Below are 13,383 nucleotides of genomic sequence, written 5' to 3' on the forward strand. Positions count from 1 at the left end.
CTCCCTAATTTCTGAATTACGCTTGTAACGTTGTCAGTAGGCTACAGTAACCTATGTAATGTTGTCAGTAGACTACAGTAACCTATGTAATGTTGTCAGTAGACTACAGTAACCTATGTAATGTCGTCAGTAGGCTACAGTAACCTATGTAATGTCGTCAGTAGGCTACAGTAACCTATATAATGTTGTCAGTAGGCTACAGTAACCTATGTAATGTCGTCAGTAGACTACAGTAACCTATGTAATGTCGTCAGTAGACTACAGTAACCTATGTAACGTTGTCAGTAGGCTACAGTAACCTATGTAATGTTGTCAGTAGGCTACAGTAACCTATGTAATGTTGTCAGTAGGCTACAGTAACCTATGTAACGTTGTCAGTAGGCTACAGTAACCTATGTAATGTTGTCAGTAGGCTACAGTAACCTATGTAATGTCGTCAGTAGACTACAGTAACCTATGTAACGTTGTCAGTAGGCTACAGTAACCTATGTAATGTTGTCAGTAGGCTACAGTAACCTATGTAACGTCGTCAGTAGGCTACAGTAACCTATGTAATGTTGTCAGTAGGCTACAGTAACCTATGTAATGTTGTCAGTAGGCTACAGTAACCTATGAAATGTTGTCAGTAGGCTACAGTAACCTATGTAACGTTGTCAGTAGGCTACAGTAACCTATGTAACGTTGTCAGTAGGCTACAGTAACCTATGTAATGTTGTCAGTAGACTACAGTAACCTATGTAACGTTGTCAGTAGGCTACAGTAACCTATGTAATGTTGTCAGTAGGCTACAGTAACCTATGTAATGTTGTCAGTAGGCTACAGTAACCTATGTAATGTTGTCAGTAGGCTACAGTAACCTATGAAATGTTGTCAGTAGGCTACAGTAACCTATGTAACGTTGTCAGTAGGCTACAGTAACCTATGAAATGTTGTCAGTAGGCTACAGTAACCTATGTAACGTTGTCAGTAGACTACAGTAACCTATGTAATGTTGTCAGTAGGCTACAGTAACCTATGTAACGTTGTCAGTAGGCTACAGTAACCTATGAAATGTTGTCAGTAGGCTACAGTAACCTATGTAATGTTGTCAGTAGGCTACAGTAACCTATGTAACGTTGTCAGTAGACTACAGTAACCTATGTAACGTTGTCAGTAGACTACACTAACCTATGTAATGTTGTCAGTAGGCTACAGTAACCTATGTAATGTTGTCAGTAGGCTACAGTAACCTATGTAACATCGTCAGTAGGCTGCAGTAACCTATGTAACATCGTCAGTAGGCTACAGTAACCTATGTAACGTTGTCAGTAGGCTACAGTAATGTTGTCAGTAGGCTACAGTAACCTATGTAATGTTGTCAGTAGGCTACAGTAACCTATGAAATGTTGTCAGTAGGCTACAGTAACCTATGTAATGTTGTCAGTAGGCTACAGTAACCTATGTAATGTTGTCAGTAGGCTACAGTAATGTTGTCAGTAGGCTACAGTAACCTATGTAACGTTGTCAGTAGGCTACAGTAACCTATGTAACATCGTCAGTAGACTACAGTAACCTATGTAATGTTGTCAGTAGGCTACAGTAACCTATGTAACGTTGTCAGTAGGCTACAGTAACCTATGTAATGTTGTCAGTAGGCTACAGTAACCTATGTAATGTTGTCAGTAGGCTACAGTAACCTATGTAACGTTGTCAGTAGGCTACAGTAACCTATGTAACATCGTCAGTAGGCTACAGTAACCTATGTAACATCGTCAGTAGGCTACAGTAACCTATGAAATGTTGTCAGTAGGCTACAGTAACCTATGTAACATCGTCAGTAGGCTACACTAACCTATGTAATGTTGTCAGTAGGCTACAGTAACCTATGTAATGTTGTCAGTAGGCTACAGTAACCTATGTAACATCGTCAGTAGGCTGCAGTAACCTATGTAACATCGTCAGTAGGCTACAGTAACCTATGTAACGTTGTCAGTAGGCTACAGTAATGTTGTCAGTAGGCTACAGTAACCTATGTAATGTTGTCAGTAGGCTACAGTAACCTATATAATGTTGTCAGTAGGCTACAGTAACCTATGAAATGTTGTCAGTAGGCTACAGTAACCTATGTAACGTTGTCAGTAGACTACAGTAACCTATGTAACGTTGTCAGTAGGCCACAGTAACCTATGTAATGTTGTCAGTAGGCTACAGTAACCTATGTAACATCGTCAGTAGACTACAGTAACCTATGTAATGTTGTCAGTAGGCTACAGTAACCTATGTAACGTTGTCAGTAGGCTACAGTAACCTATGTAATGTTGTCAGTAGGCTACAGTAACCTATGTAATGTTGTCAGTAGGCTACAGTAACCTATGTAACGTTGTCAGTAGGCTACAGTAACCTATGAAATGTTGTCAGTAGGCTACAGTAACCTATGTAACATCGTCAGTAGGCTACAGTAACCTATGTAACATCGTCAGTAGACTACAGTAACCTATGTAATGTTGTCAGTAGACTACAGTAACCTATGTAATGTTGTCAGTAGTCTACAGTAACCTATGTAACATCGTCAGTAGACTACAGTAACCTATGTAACGTCGTCAGTAGGCTACAGTAACCTATGTAACGTTGTCAGTAGGCTACAGTAACCTATGTAACATCGTCAGTAGGCTGCAGTAACCTATGTAACATCGTCAGTAGGCTACAGTAACGTCGTCAGTAGACTACAGTAACCTATGTAATGTTGTCAGTAGGCTACAGTAATGTTGTCAGTAGGCTACAGTAACCTATGTAACGTTGTCAGTAGGCTACAGTAACCTATGAAATGTTGTCAGTAGGCTACAGTAACCTATGTAACGTTGTCAGTAGGCTACAGTAACCTATGTAACATCGTCAGTAGGCTACAGTAACCTATGTAACATCGTCAGTAGGCTACAGTAACCTATGTAACATCGTCAGTAGGCTACAGTAACCTATGTAACGTTGTCAGTAGGCTACAGTAATGTTGTCAGTAGGCTACAGTAACCTATGTAACATTGTCAGTAGGCTACAGTAATGTTGTCAGTAGGCTACAGTAACCTATGTAATGTTGTCAGTAGGCTACAGTAACCTATGTAATGTTGTCAGTAGACTACAGTAACCTATGTAATGTCGTCAGTAGGCTACAGTAACCTATGTAATGTTGTCAGTAGGCTACAGTAACCTATGTAATGTTGTCAGTAGGCTACAGTAACCTATGTAATGTTGTCAGTAGGCTACAGTAACCTATGTAATGTTGTCAGTAGGCTACAGTAACCTATGTAATGTTGTCAGTAGGCTACAGTAACCTATGTAACGTTGTCAGTAGACTACAGTAACCTATGTAATGTTGTCAGTAGGCTACAGTAACCTATGTAATGTTGTCAGTAGGCTACAGTAACCTATGTAATGTCGTCAGTAGGCTACAGTAACCTATGTAATGTTGTCAGTAGGCTACAGTAACCTATGTAATGTTGTCAGTAGGCTACAGTAACCTATGTAATGTTGTCAGTAGGCTACAGTAACCTATGTAATGTTGTCAGTAGACTACAGTAACCTATGTAATGTTGTCAGTAGGCTACAGTAACCTATGTAATGTTGTCAGTAGGCTACAGTAACCTATGTAATGTCGTCAGTAGGCTACAGTAACCTATGTAATGTTGTCAGTAGGCTACAGTAACCTATGTAATGTTGTCAGTAGGCTACAGTAACCTATGTAATGTTGTCAGTAGGCTACAGTAACCTATGTAATGTTGTCAGTAGACTTCAGTAACCTATGTAATGTTGTCAGTAGGCTACAGTAACCTATGTAATGTTGTCAGTAGGCTACAGTAACCTATGTAATGTTGTCAGTAGGCTACAGTAACCTATGTAACATCGTCAGTAGGCTGCAGTAACCTATGTAATGTTGTCAGTAGGCTACAGTAACCTATGTAATGTTGTCAGTAGGCCACAGTAACCTATGTAACGTTGTCAGTAGGCTACAGTAACCTATGTAACGTTGTCAGTAGGCCACAGTAACCTATGTAATGTTGTCAGTAGGCTACAGTAACCTATGTAATGTTGTCAGTAGGCTACAGTAACCTATGTAATGTTGTCAGTAGACTACAGTAACCTATGTAATGTTGTCAGTAGGCTACAGTAACCTATGTAATGTTGTCAGTAGGCTACAGTAACCTATGTAATGTTGTCAGTAGGCTGCAGTAACCTATGTAATGTTGTCAGTAGGCTACAGTAACCTATGTAATGTTGTCAGTAGGCTGCAGTAACCTATGTAATGTCGTCAGTAGGCCGCAGTAACCTATGTAACGTCGTCAGTAGGCTACAGTAACCTATGTAATGTTGTCAGTAGGCCACAGTAACCTATGTAATGTTGTCAGTAGGCTACAGTAACCTATGTAACATCGTCAGTAGGCTGCAGTAACCTATGTAATGTTGTCAGTAGGCTACAGTAACCTATGTAATGTTGTCAGTAGGCCACAGTAACCTATGTAACGTTGTCAGTAGGCTACAGTAACCTATGTAATGTTGTCAGTAGGCTACAGTAACCTATGTAATGTTGTCAGTAGGCTACAGTAACCTATGTAATGTTGTCAGTAGGCCACAGTAACCTATGTAACGTTGTCAGTAGGCCACAGTAACCTATGTAATGTTGTCAGTAGGCTACAGTAACCTATGTAATGTTGTCAGTAGGCTACAGTAACCTATGTAACGTTGTCAGTAGGCCACAGTAACCTATGTAATGTTGTCAGTAGGCTACAGTAACCTATGTAATGTTGTCAGTAGGCCACAGTAACCTATGTAATGTCGTCAGTAGGCTTCAGTAACCTATGTAATGTTGTCAGTAGGCTACAGTAACCTATGTAATGTTGTCAGTAGGCCACAGTAACCTATGTAATGTTGTCAGTAGGCTACAGTAACCTATGTAATGTTGTCAGTAGGCTACAGTAACCTATGTAACGTCGTCAGTAGGCTACAGTAACCTATGTAACGTCGTCAGTAGACTACAGTAACCTATGTAACGTTGTCAGTAGACTACAGTAACCTATGTAATGTTGTCAGTAGGCTACAGTAACCTATGTAACGTTGTCAGTAGGCTACAGTAACCTATGTAACGTCGTCAGTAGACTACAGTAACCTATGTATTGTCGTCAGTAGACTACAGTAACCTATGTAATGTTGTCAGTAGGCTACAGTAACCTATGTAACGTTGTCAGTAGGCTACAGTAACCTATGTAACGTTGTCAGTAGGCTACAGTAACCTATGTAATGTTGTCAGTAGGCTACAGTAACCTATGTAATGTTGTCAGTAGGCTACAGTAACCTATGTAATGTTGTCAGTAGGCTACAGTAACCTATGTAATGTTGTCAGTAGGCTACAGTAACCTATGTAATGTTGTCAGTAGGCTACAGTAACCTATGTAACGTCGTCAGTAGGCTACAGTAACCTATGTAATGTTGTCAGTAGGCTACAGTAACCTATGTAATGTTGTCAGTAGGCTACAGTAACCTATGTAATATTGTCAGTAGGCTACAGTAACCTATGTAATGTTGTCAGTAGGCTACAGTAACCTATGTAACGTCGTCAGTAGACTACAGTAACCTATGTAACGTTGTCAGTAGGCTACAGTAATGTTGTCAGTAGGCTACAGTAACCTATGTAATGTTGTCAGTAGGCTACAGTAACCTATGTAATGTTGTCAGTAGACTACAGTAACCTATGCTTCAGAAGGGAGGGGCAGGTAGCCTACATACACACGCACACCCACTGGAAAAGATTTCCAGCTGGCAGGCAGACACTGGAATATGTTTCTGAGTGACAGAGTGAGGGTTTTGCGTAGGCACTTTGTTTGTTTGTTTTTGTGGGACTGGAAAAAAATGTCCGGAACATTTAAAGAACGTTATTAATCGGTTCCCATGCTTTTAAAATAACGGTTCTGTTCCAGAACAGTATAGATTACTTTCGGTTCTGTTCCTCAAATCATTTCGTTTATTTTTCGGCTTTTGGTTCTGTTCCCTGAATCGTTTCCAACCCCTGATCTAGAGCCATAATCATTACGCTTAATTCCATTTTTTTTCTGCGTATCTAAGCATAGGGTACCTCTTGATCTGTCTGTATCCTCCTGACTGGTGTTTTTTTTTTATAGAAACTAAATCATTTTTTTATAGAAACTAAAATCTGGCTAAAAGATAGGAAGGAATGTGAGTCTTTTTCAGTACATTTAGCAATTGCTTGTCTTTTTCAAGTCTACCAACCTTGCCAGCATGGCATGCCAGCTAAGATAGTTTGACCAGCTAGCTACTCCAACATCATTGATTGCTGAAATGGCTTCTTGGTAGCTAGTTATGCAGTTGGGCTAGCTAAAGCCAACTTCATAAAATTGCTACTAGGTGGCTAGTAGTATTACAGAGAAACAACAAAACATTTAAAACATATATATATATATTTACAGTACCAGTCAAAGGTTTGGACACACATATTCATTCTATTTATATATTTTTAAAATATTTTCTACATTGTAGAATAATAGGGAAGACATCATAACTATTAAAAATGACATATGGAATCATGTAGTAACCAAAAAAGTGTTAAACGAATTATTCAAAGTAGCCACCTTTGCCTTGATGACAGCTTTGCATACTCTTGGCATTCTCTCAACCCTATTCATGAGGATGCATGGAATGGAATGCATTTCAATTAACAGGTGTGCCTTGTTAAAAGTTAAATTGTGGAATTTCTTTCCTTCTAAATGCATTTGAGCCAATCAGTTGTGTTCTGACAATTTAGGGGTGGTATACAGAAGATAGCCCTATTTGGTTAAATACCAAGTCCATATTATGGCAAGAACAGCTCAAATAAGTAAAGAGAAACAAGAGTCCGTCATTACTTTAAGACATGAAGTTCAGTCAATCTGGAAAATTTCAAGAACTTTGAAAGTTTCTGTAAGTGCAGTTTTAAAAGCCATCAAGCTCTATGATGAAACTGTCTCTCATGAGGACCGCCACAAGAAAGACCCAGAGTTACCTCTGCTGCAGAGGATAAGTTCATTAGAGTTACCAGCCTCAGAAATTGCAGCCCAAATAAATGCTTCACAGAGTTCAAGTAACAGACACATCTCAACATCAACTGTTCAGAGAAGACTGCGTGAATCAGGCCTTCATGGTCGAATTGCTTCAGAGAAACCAATACTAAAGGACACCAATAATAAGAAGAGACTTGATTGGGCCAAGAAACATGAGCAATGGACATTAGACCGGTGGAAATCTGTCCTTTGGTATGATGAGTCCAAATTTTAGATTTTTGGTTCCAACCGCGGTGTGTTTGTGAGACGCGGAGTAGGTGAAATGATGATCTCCGCGTGTGTGGTTCCCACCGTGAAGCATGGAGGTGTGTTGGTGTGGGGGTGCTTTGCTGGTGACAGTGTCTTTGATTTATTTAGAATTCAAGACACACTTAACCAGCATGGCTACTACAGCATTCTGCAGTGATACACCATCCCATCTGGTTTCCACTTTTTCAACAGGACAATGACCCAAAACACACCTCCAGGCTATGTAAGGGCTATTTGACCAGTGAGAGTGATGGAGTACTGCATCAGATGACCTGGTCTCCACAATCACCTGACCTCAACCCCATTGAGATGGTTTGGGATGAGTTGGACCGCAGAGTGAAGGAAAAGCAGCCAACAAGTGCTCAGCATATGTGGGAACTCTTTCAAGACTGTTGGAAAAGCATTCCTCATGAAGCTGGTTGAGAGAATGCCAAGAGTGTGCAAAGCTGTCATCAAGGCAAAAGGTGGCTACTTTGAAGAATCTAAAATATAGTTGAACACTTTTTTGGTTACTACATGATTCCATATGTGTTATTTCATAATTGTGATGTCTTCACTATTATTCTACAATGGAGAAAATAGTAAAAATAAAGAAAATCCCTTGAATGAGTAGGTGTGTCAGAGAAGCATTGCCTGTACAACCGCTGTAAAGCTCAGGTGTTTTATACTGCAGCTAAGCTGAAATCAGGGCAGAGTACCCAGGGGTATACTAAAAACACTTCTCCAGGTTACAGAGAGAGACAAAAGCTGTTCACTCCTACTCTCTTCCTCTACTACTCTATACAAAGCACTTTAACTTTAAAACACACAGCTTGCTATTCGAGGTCGACGTTTACTTTTCGTGAGCTGTCACTTATATCCCATTGAATCTTCATTACAGAACAGGGACAGAAGGCTTGGTGCTTGTATATGAATATTCATATTTCATACTCATGATTTGTGCATCACTGTTATGTCAGTGTGCACATCCTGGTAACGGAACGACGCAATGCAACAGGGATACACAATACTGTGTGTGTGTGTGTGTGTGTGTGTGTGTGTGTGTGTGTGTGTGTGTGTGTGTGTGTGTGTGTGTGTGTGTGTGTGTGTGTGTGTGTGTGTGTGTGTGTGTGTGTGTGTGTGTTCAAACCAACAATGACACTCCAGCTAATGCATTTCTCCACTTCCCATTGTGTGCCTCTGTGAAACTGTTAAACAACATGCCAAATATATATATATATTAATTATGTTGATTATTTATGATCCACTTCATGAAGTGCGTGCGTGTGTGTGTGTTATGTTCTCTGAGCTTAGTGGAGAAGCACTCAACGCCTTGCAGGCATTGACACATTAATCACCGGTGCGATATGCTTGTTATTTCTGTGTGTGTGCGTGTAAGTATGTGTGTGTATGGATGGCCTGTGTGTGTGTGTGTCTGTGAGAGGAGGTAAATACACAATGAATGTTGGCACGCAATGGCTTGTGCCCGCTGCCTGCCTTGTGAGTACAGAATCAAAGGTGATGATGCCAGGTGGAAAGTTCAGCCATACCTCTAGGTCTGACTATAGGACATTTCAATACCTCTGTTTCTGATTTTGATTCAAAGCATTTCTCTTTTGTGTTGTCAGCCAGCTGAAAAGGTTAGAGTGGGTTTAGGGTTGTCCAAAGAAGAACATGAATCATGTACCCTGTTTTTGCCTCTAGATGTGTTCTTTATTCAGAGTGCACTCATGATTCAAGTGGCATTTTGTGTGATTCAATACAATATATTCTGCCCCCAGTTCTTTCCCTTCGTTTCATTTCTCAGTGCATAATAACTTGATAAATATATCTTGAACACTGACAAAATAATCCTCCTCAAACTTTTTGTTAATTTCAAAGTAGATCATGGTCGTGTTAAGTAGGGACTAAACAGAATAAAACAGAGAAACCGGGATGTATTACTGAACTGGTCCAAAAACAAATGATCATTTTCATTTTGTGTTGCAAAGAATTTTGATCAATGAGCCCTAATGAACATGCCCTGGTTACCTCTTTTCAAGCCTCCTCTACCTGTGTCTCGTAGGTTTTGACACATCCAGCCCCACCACGTATGATGATGAGCGATGGGGAGGCAGGAAGCTACTGCAGGAGGTGGACACATTGGACAGTAATAGCAGCATGGAAGAGGATGGGGAAAAGAAAAACTGCACCGAACCAGGTAACAAAATGAAAGAAAGAAATGAAACATCTCATATCCCTTCCTCTCTTGCCCCCGCTCCAGGTAAGAGAGAAAGAAGGAAGAAAGAGAGCACCCCGTATTCTCCCTCCCTCCCTCCGTTATTCCCATCTCTCCTTGTCTTCCCAATCTGGGGTAAAACAGACTGTCGGGTCAGATAGGCTCCCGTGAGCCTACAGTACATCACTCACACACACACACGGTAGTGTTCTTTCTGGGTGTTTCAGCACTTTTCACACTTATTCTCGGGCACATTCTGGGACCCTGTAGCTTTTCTGACAAGTGAAAGTCCCCAGTTTCCATGGCGACCTCTTATCTGATCATCAACGAGAGACTTGGGCTTGACTGTTCAAGCCGGCACTGTCGATGGGTGAATGGTGTGTAAGAATGCTTGAGTTACATGTTACACACTGCTAGATGAAATGGTGCTGTATAGAACCACAAAGGGTTAAATCCCTCAAATAGATACAACTGTATATACAGTGGGGAGAACAAGTATTTGATACACTGCCGATTTTGCAGGTTTTCCTACTTACAAAGCATGTAGAGGTCTGTCATTTTTATCATAGGTACACTTCAACTGTGAGAGACGGAATCTAAAACAAAAATCCAGAAAATCACATTGTATGATTTTTAAGTAATTAATTTGCATTTTATTGCATGACATAAGTATTTGATCACCTACCAACCAGTAAGAATTCCGGCTCTCACAGACCTGTTAGCTTTTCTTTAAGAAGCCCTCCTGTTCTCCACTCATTACCTGTATTAACTGCACCTGTTTGAACTCGTTACCTGTATAAAAGACACCTGTCCACACACTCAATCAAACAGACTCCAACCTCTCCACAATGGCCAAGACCAGAGAGCTGTGTAAGGACATCAGGGATAAATTGTAGACCTGTACAAGGCTGGGATGGGCTACAGGACAATAGCCAAGCAGCTTGGTGAGAAGGCAACAACTGTTGGCACAATTATTAGAAAATGGAAGAAGTTCAAGATGACGGTCAATCACCCTCGGTCTGGGGCTCCATGCAAGATCTCACCTCGTGGGGCATCAATGATCATGAGGAATGTGAGGGATCAGCCCAGAACTACACGGCAGGACCTGGTCAATGACCTGAAGAGAGCTGGGACCACAGTCTCAAAGAAAACCATTAGTAACACACTACGCCGTCATGGATTAAAATCCTGCAGCGCACGCAAGGTCCCCCTGCTCAAGCCAGCGCATGTCCAGGCCCGTCTGAAGTTTGCCAATGACCATCTGGATGATCCAGAGGAGGAATGGGAGAAGGTCATGTGGTCTGATGAGACAAAAATAGAGCTTTTTGCTCTAAACTCCACTCGCCGTGTTTGGAGGAATAGAAGGATGAGTACAACCCCAAGAACACCATCCCAACCGTGAAGCATGGAGGTGGAAACATCATTCTTTGGGGATGCTTTTCTGCAAAGGGGACAGGACGACTGCACCGTATTGAGGGGAGGATGGATGGGGCCATGTATCGCGAGATCTTGACCAACAACCTCCTTCCCTCAGTAAGAGCATTGAAGATGGGTCGTGGCTGGGTCTTCCAGCATGACAACGACCCGAAACACACAGCCAGGGCAACTAAGGAGTGGCTCCGTAAGAAGCATCTCAAGGTCCTGGAGTGGCCTAGCCAGTCTCCAGACCTGAACCCAATAGAAAATCTTTGGAGGGAGCCGAAAGTCCGTATTGCCCAGCGACAGCCCCGAAACCTGAAGGATCTGGAGAAGGTCTGTATGGAGGAGTGGGCCAAAATCCCTGCTGCAGTGTGTGCAAACCTGGTCAAGAACTACAGGAAACGTATGATCTCTGTAATTGCAAACTAAGGTTTCTGTACCAAATATTCAGTTCTGCTTTTCTGATGTATCAAATACTTATGTCATGCAATAAAATGCAAATTAATTACTTAAAAATCATACAATGTGATTTTCTGGATTTTTGTTTTAGATTCCTTCTCTCACAGTTGAAGTGTACCTATGATAAAAATTACAGACCTCTACATGCTTTGTAAGTAGGAAAACCTGCAAAATTGTCAGTGTATCAAATACTTGTTCTCCCCACTGTATATAGTACCAGTCAAAAGTTTGGACACACCTACTCATTCAAGGATTTTTCTTTATTTTATATTTTATATTTGATACTCTTCAAAGTAGCCACCCTTTGCCTTGATGACAGCTTTGCACACTCTTGACATTCTCTCAACCAGCTTCATGAGGTTGTTACCTGGAATGCATTTAGATTTTCTTTCCTTCTTAATGTGTTTGAGCCAATCAGTTGTGTTGTGACAAGGTAGGGGTACACATTATGGCAAGAACAGCTCAAATAAGCAAAGAGAAACGACAGTCCATCATTACTTTAAGACATGAAGGTCAGTCAATCCAGAAAATTTGAAGAACTTTGAAAGTTTCTTCAAGTGCAGTCGCAAAAACCATCAAGCGCTATGATGAAACTGGCTCTCAAGAGGACCGCCACAGGAAAGAAAGACCCAGAGTTACCTCTGCTGCAGAGAATAAGTTCATTAAAGTTAACTGCACCTCAGAAATTGCAGTCCAAATAAATGCTTCACGGAGTCACAGAGTTCAAGTAACAGACACATCTCAACATCAACTGTCCAGAGATGACTGCGTGAATCAGGCCTTCATGGTCGAATTGCTGCAAAGAATCACACCAATAATAATAAGAGACTTACTTGGGCCAAGGAACATGAACAATGGACATTAGACCGGTGGAAATCTGTCCAAATTTGAGATTTTTGGTTCAAACCGCCGTGTCTTTGTGAGATGCAGAGAAGGTGAACGGATGATGTCCGCATGTGTGGTTCCCACCGTGAAGCATGGAGGAGGAGGTGTGGGTGTGGGGGTGCTTTGCTGGTGACACTGTCTGTGATTTATTTAAAATTCATGGCACACTTAACCAGCATGGCTACCACAGCATTCTGCAGCGATACGCCATCCCATCTGGCTTACGCTTAGTGGGACTATCATTTGTTTTTCAACAGGACAATGACCCAAAACACCTCCAGGCTGTGTAAGGGCTATTTGAACAAGAAGGAGAGTGATTGAGTGCTGCATCAGATGACCTGGCCTGCACAATCACCCGTCCTCAACCCAATTGAGATGGTTTGGGATGAGTTGGACCGCAGAGTGAAGGAAAAGCAGCCAACAAGTGCTCAGCATATGTGGGAACTCCTTTAAGACTGTTGAAAAGCATTCCCCATGAAGCTGGTTGAGAATGCCAAGAGTCTGCAAAGCTGTCATCAAGGCAAAAGGTGGCTACGTTGAAGAATCTAAAATGTAGTTTAACTCTTTTTTGGTTACAACATGATTCCATATGTGTTATTTCATAGTTGTGTATGTCTTCACTATTATTCTACAATGTAGAAAAACCTTTGAATGAGTAGGTGTGTCCAAACTTTTGACTTGTTCTGTATATATACAGTTGAAGTCGGAAGTTTACATACACTTAGGTTGGAGTCATTAAAACTTGTTTTTCAACCAGATATTTACATACGCTAAAATGACTGTGCCTTTAAACAGCTTGGAAAATTCCAGAAAATTATGTCATGGCTTTAGAAGATTCTGATAGGCTAATTGACATCATTTGAGTCAACTGGAGGTGTACCTGTGGATGTATTTCAAGGCCTACCTTTCAACTCAGTGCCTCTTTGCTTGACATCATAGGAAAATCAAAAGAAATCAGCCAAGATCTCAGAAAAACAATTGTAGACCTCCACAAGTCTGGTTCATCCTTGGGAGCAATTTACAAACGCCCGAAGGTACCACGTTCATCTGTACAAACAATAGTATAAACACCATGGGACCACACAGCCATCATAC

The 13,383-nt window shown here is 41.2% G+C and overlaps 1 protein-coding gene across 1 annotated transcript in view; it reads left to right on the forward strand.

The window, feature by feature from the left end:
* Positions 1-13,383, forward strand: part of LOC139567748 (sodium/potassium/calcium exchanger 3-like) — a 74,331-nt gene that overhangs the window by 1,476 nt on the left and 59,472 nt on the right. The window contains exon 2 of the mRNA XM_071389213.1: positions 9,373-9,507. Coding sequence (XP_071245314.1) covers positions 9,373-9,507 — 135 coding nt within the window. The remainder of the gene's footprint in view (positions 1-9,372; positions 9,508-13,383) is intronic.

Source organism: Salvelinus alpinus, chromosome 2 (assembly GCF_045679555.1).
Source record: "Salvelinus alpinus chromosome 2, SLU_Salpinus.1, whole genome shotgun sequence".
NCBI classification, from domain to species: Eukaryota; Metazoa; Chordata; class Actinopteri; order Salmoniformes; family Salmonidae; genus Salvelinus; species Salvelinus alpinus.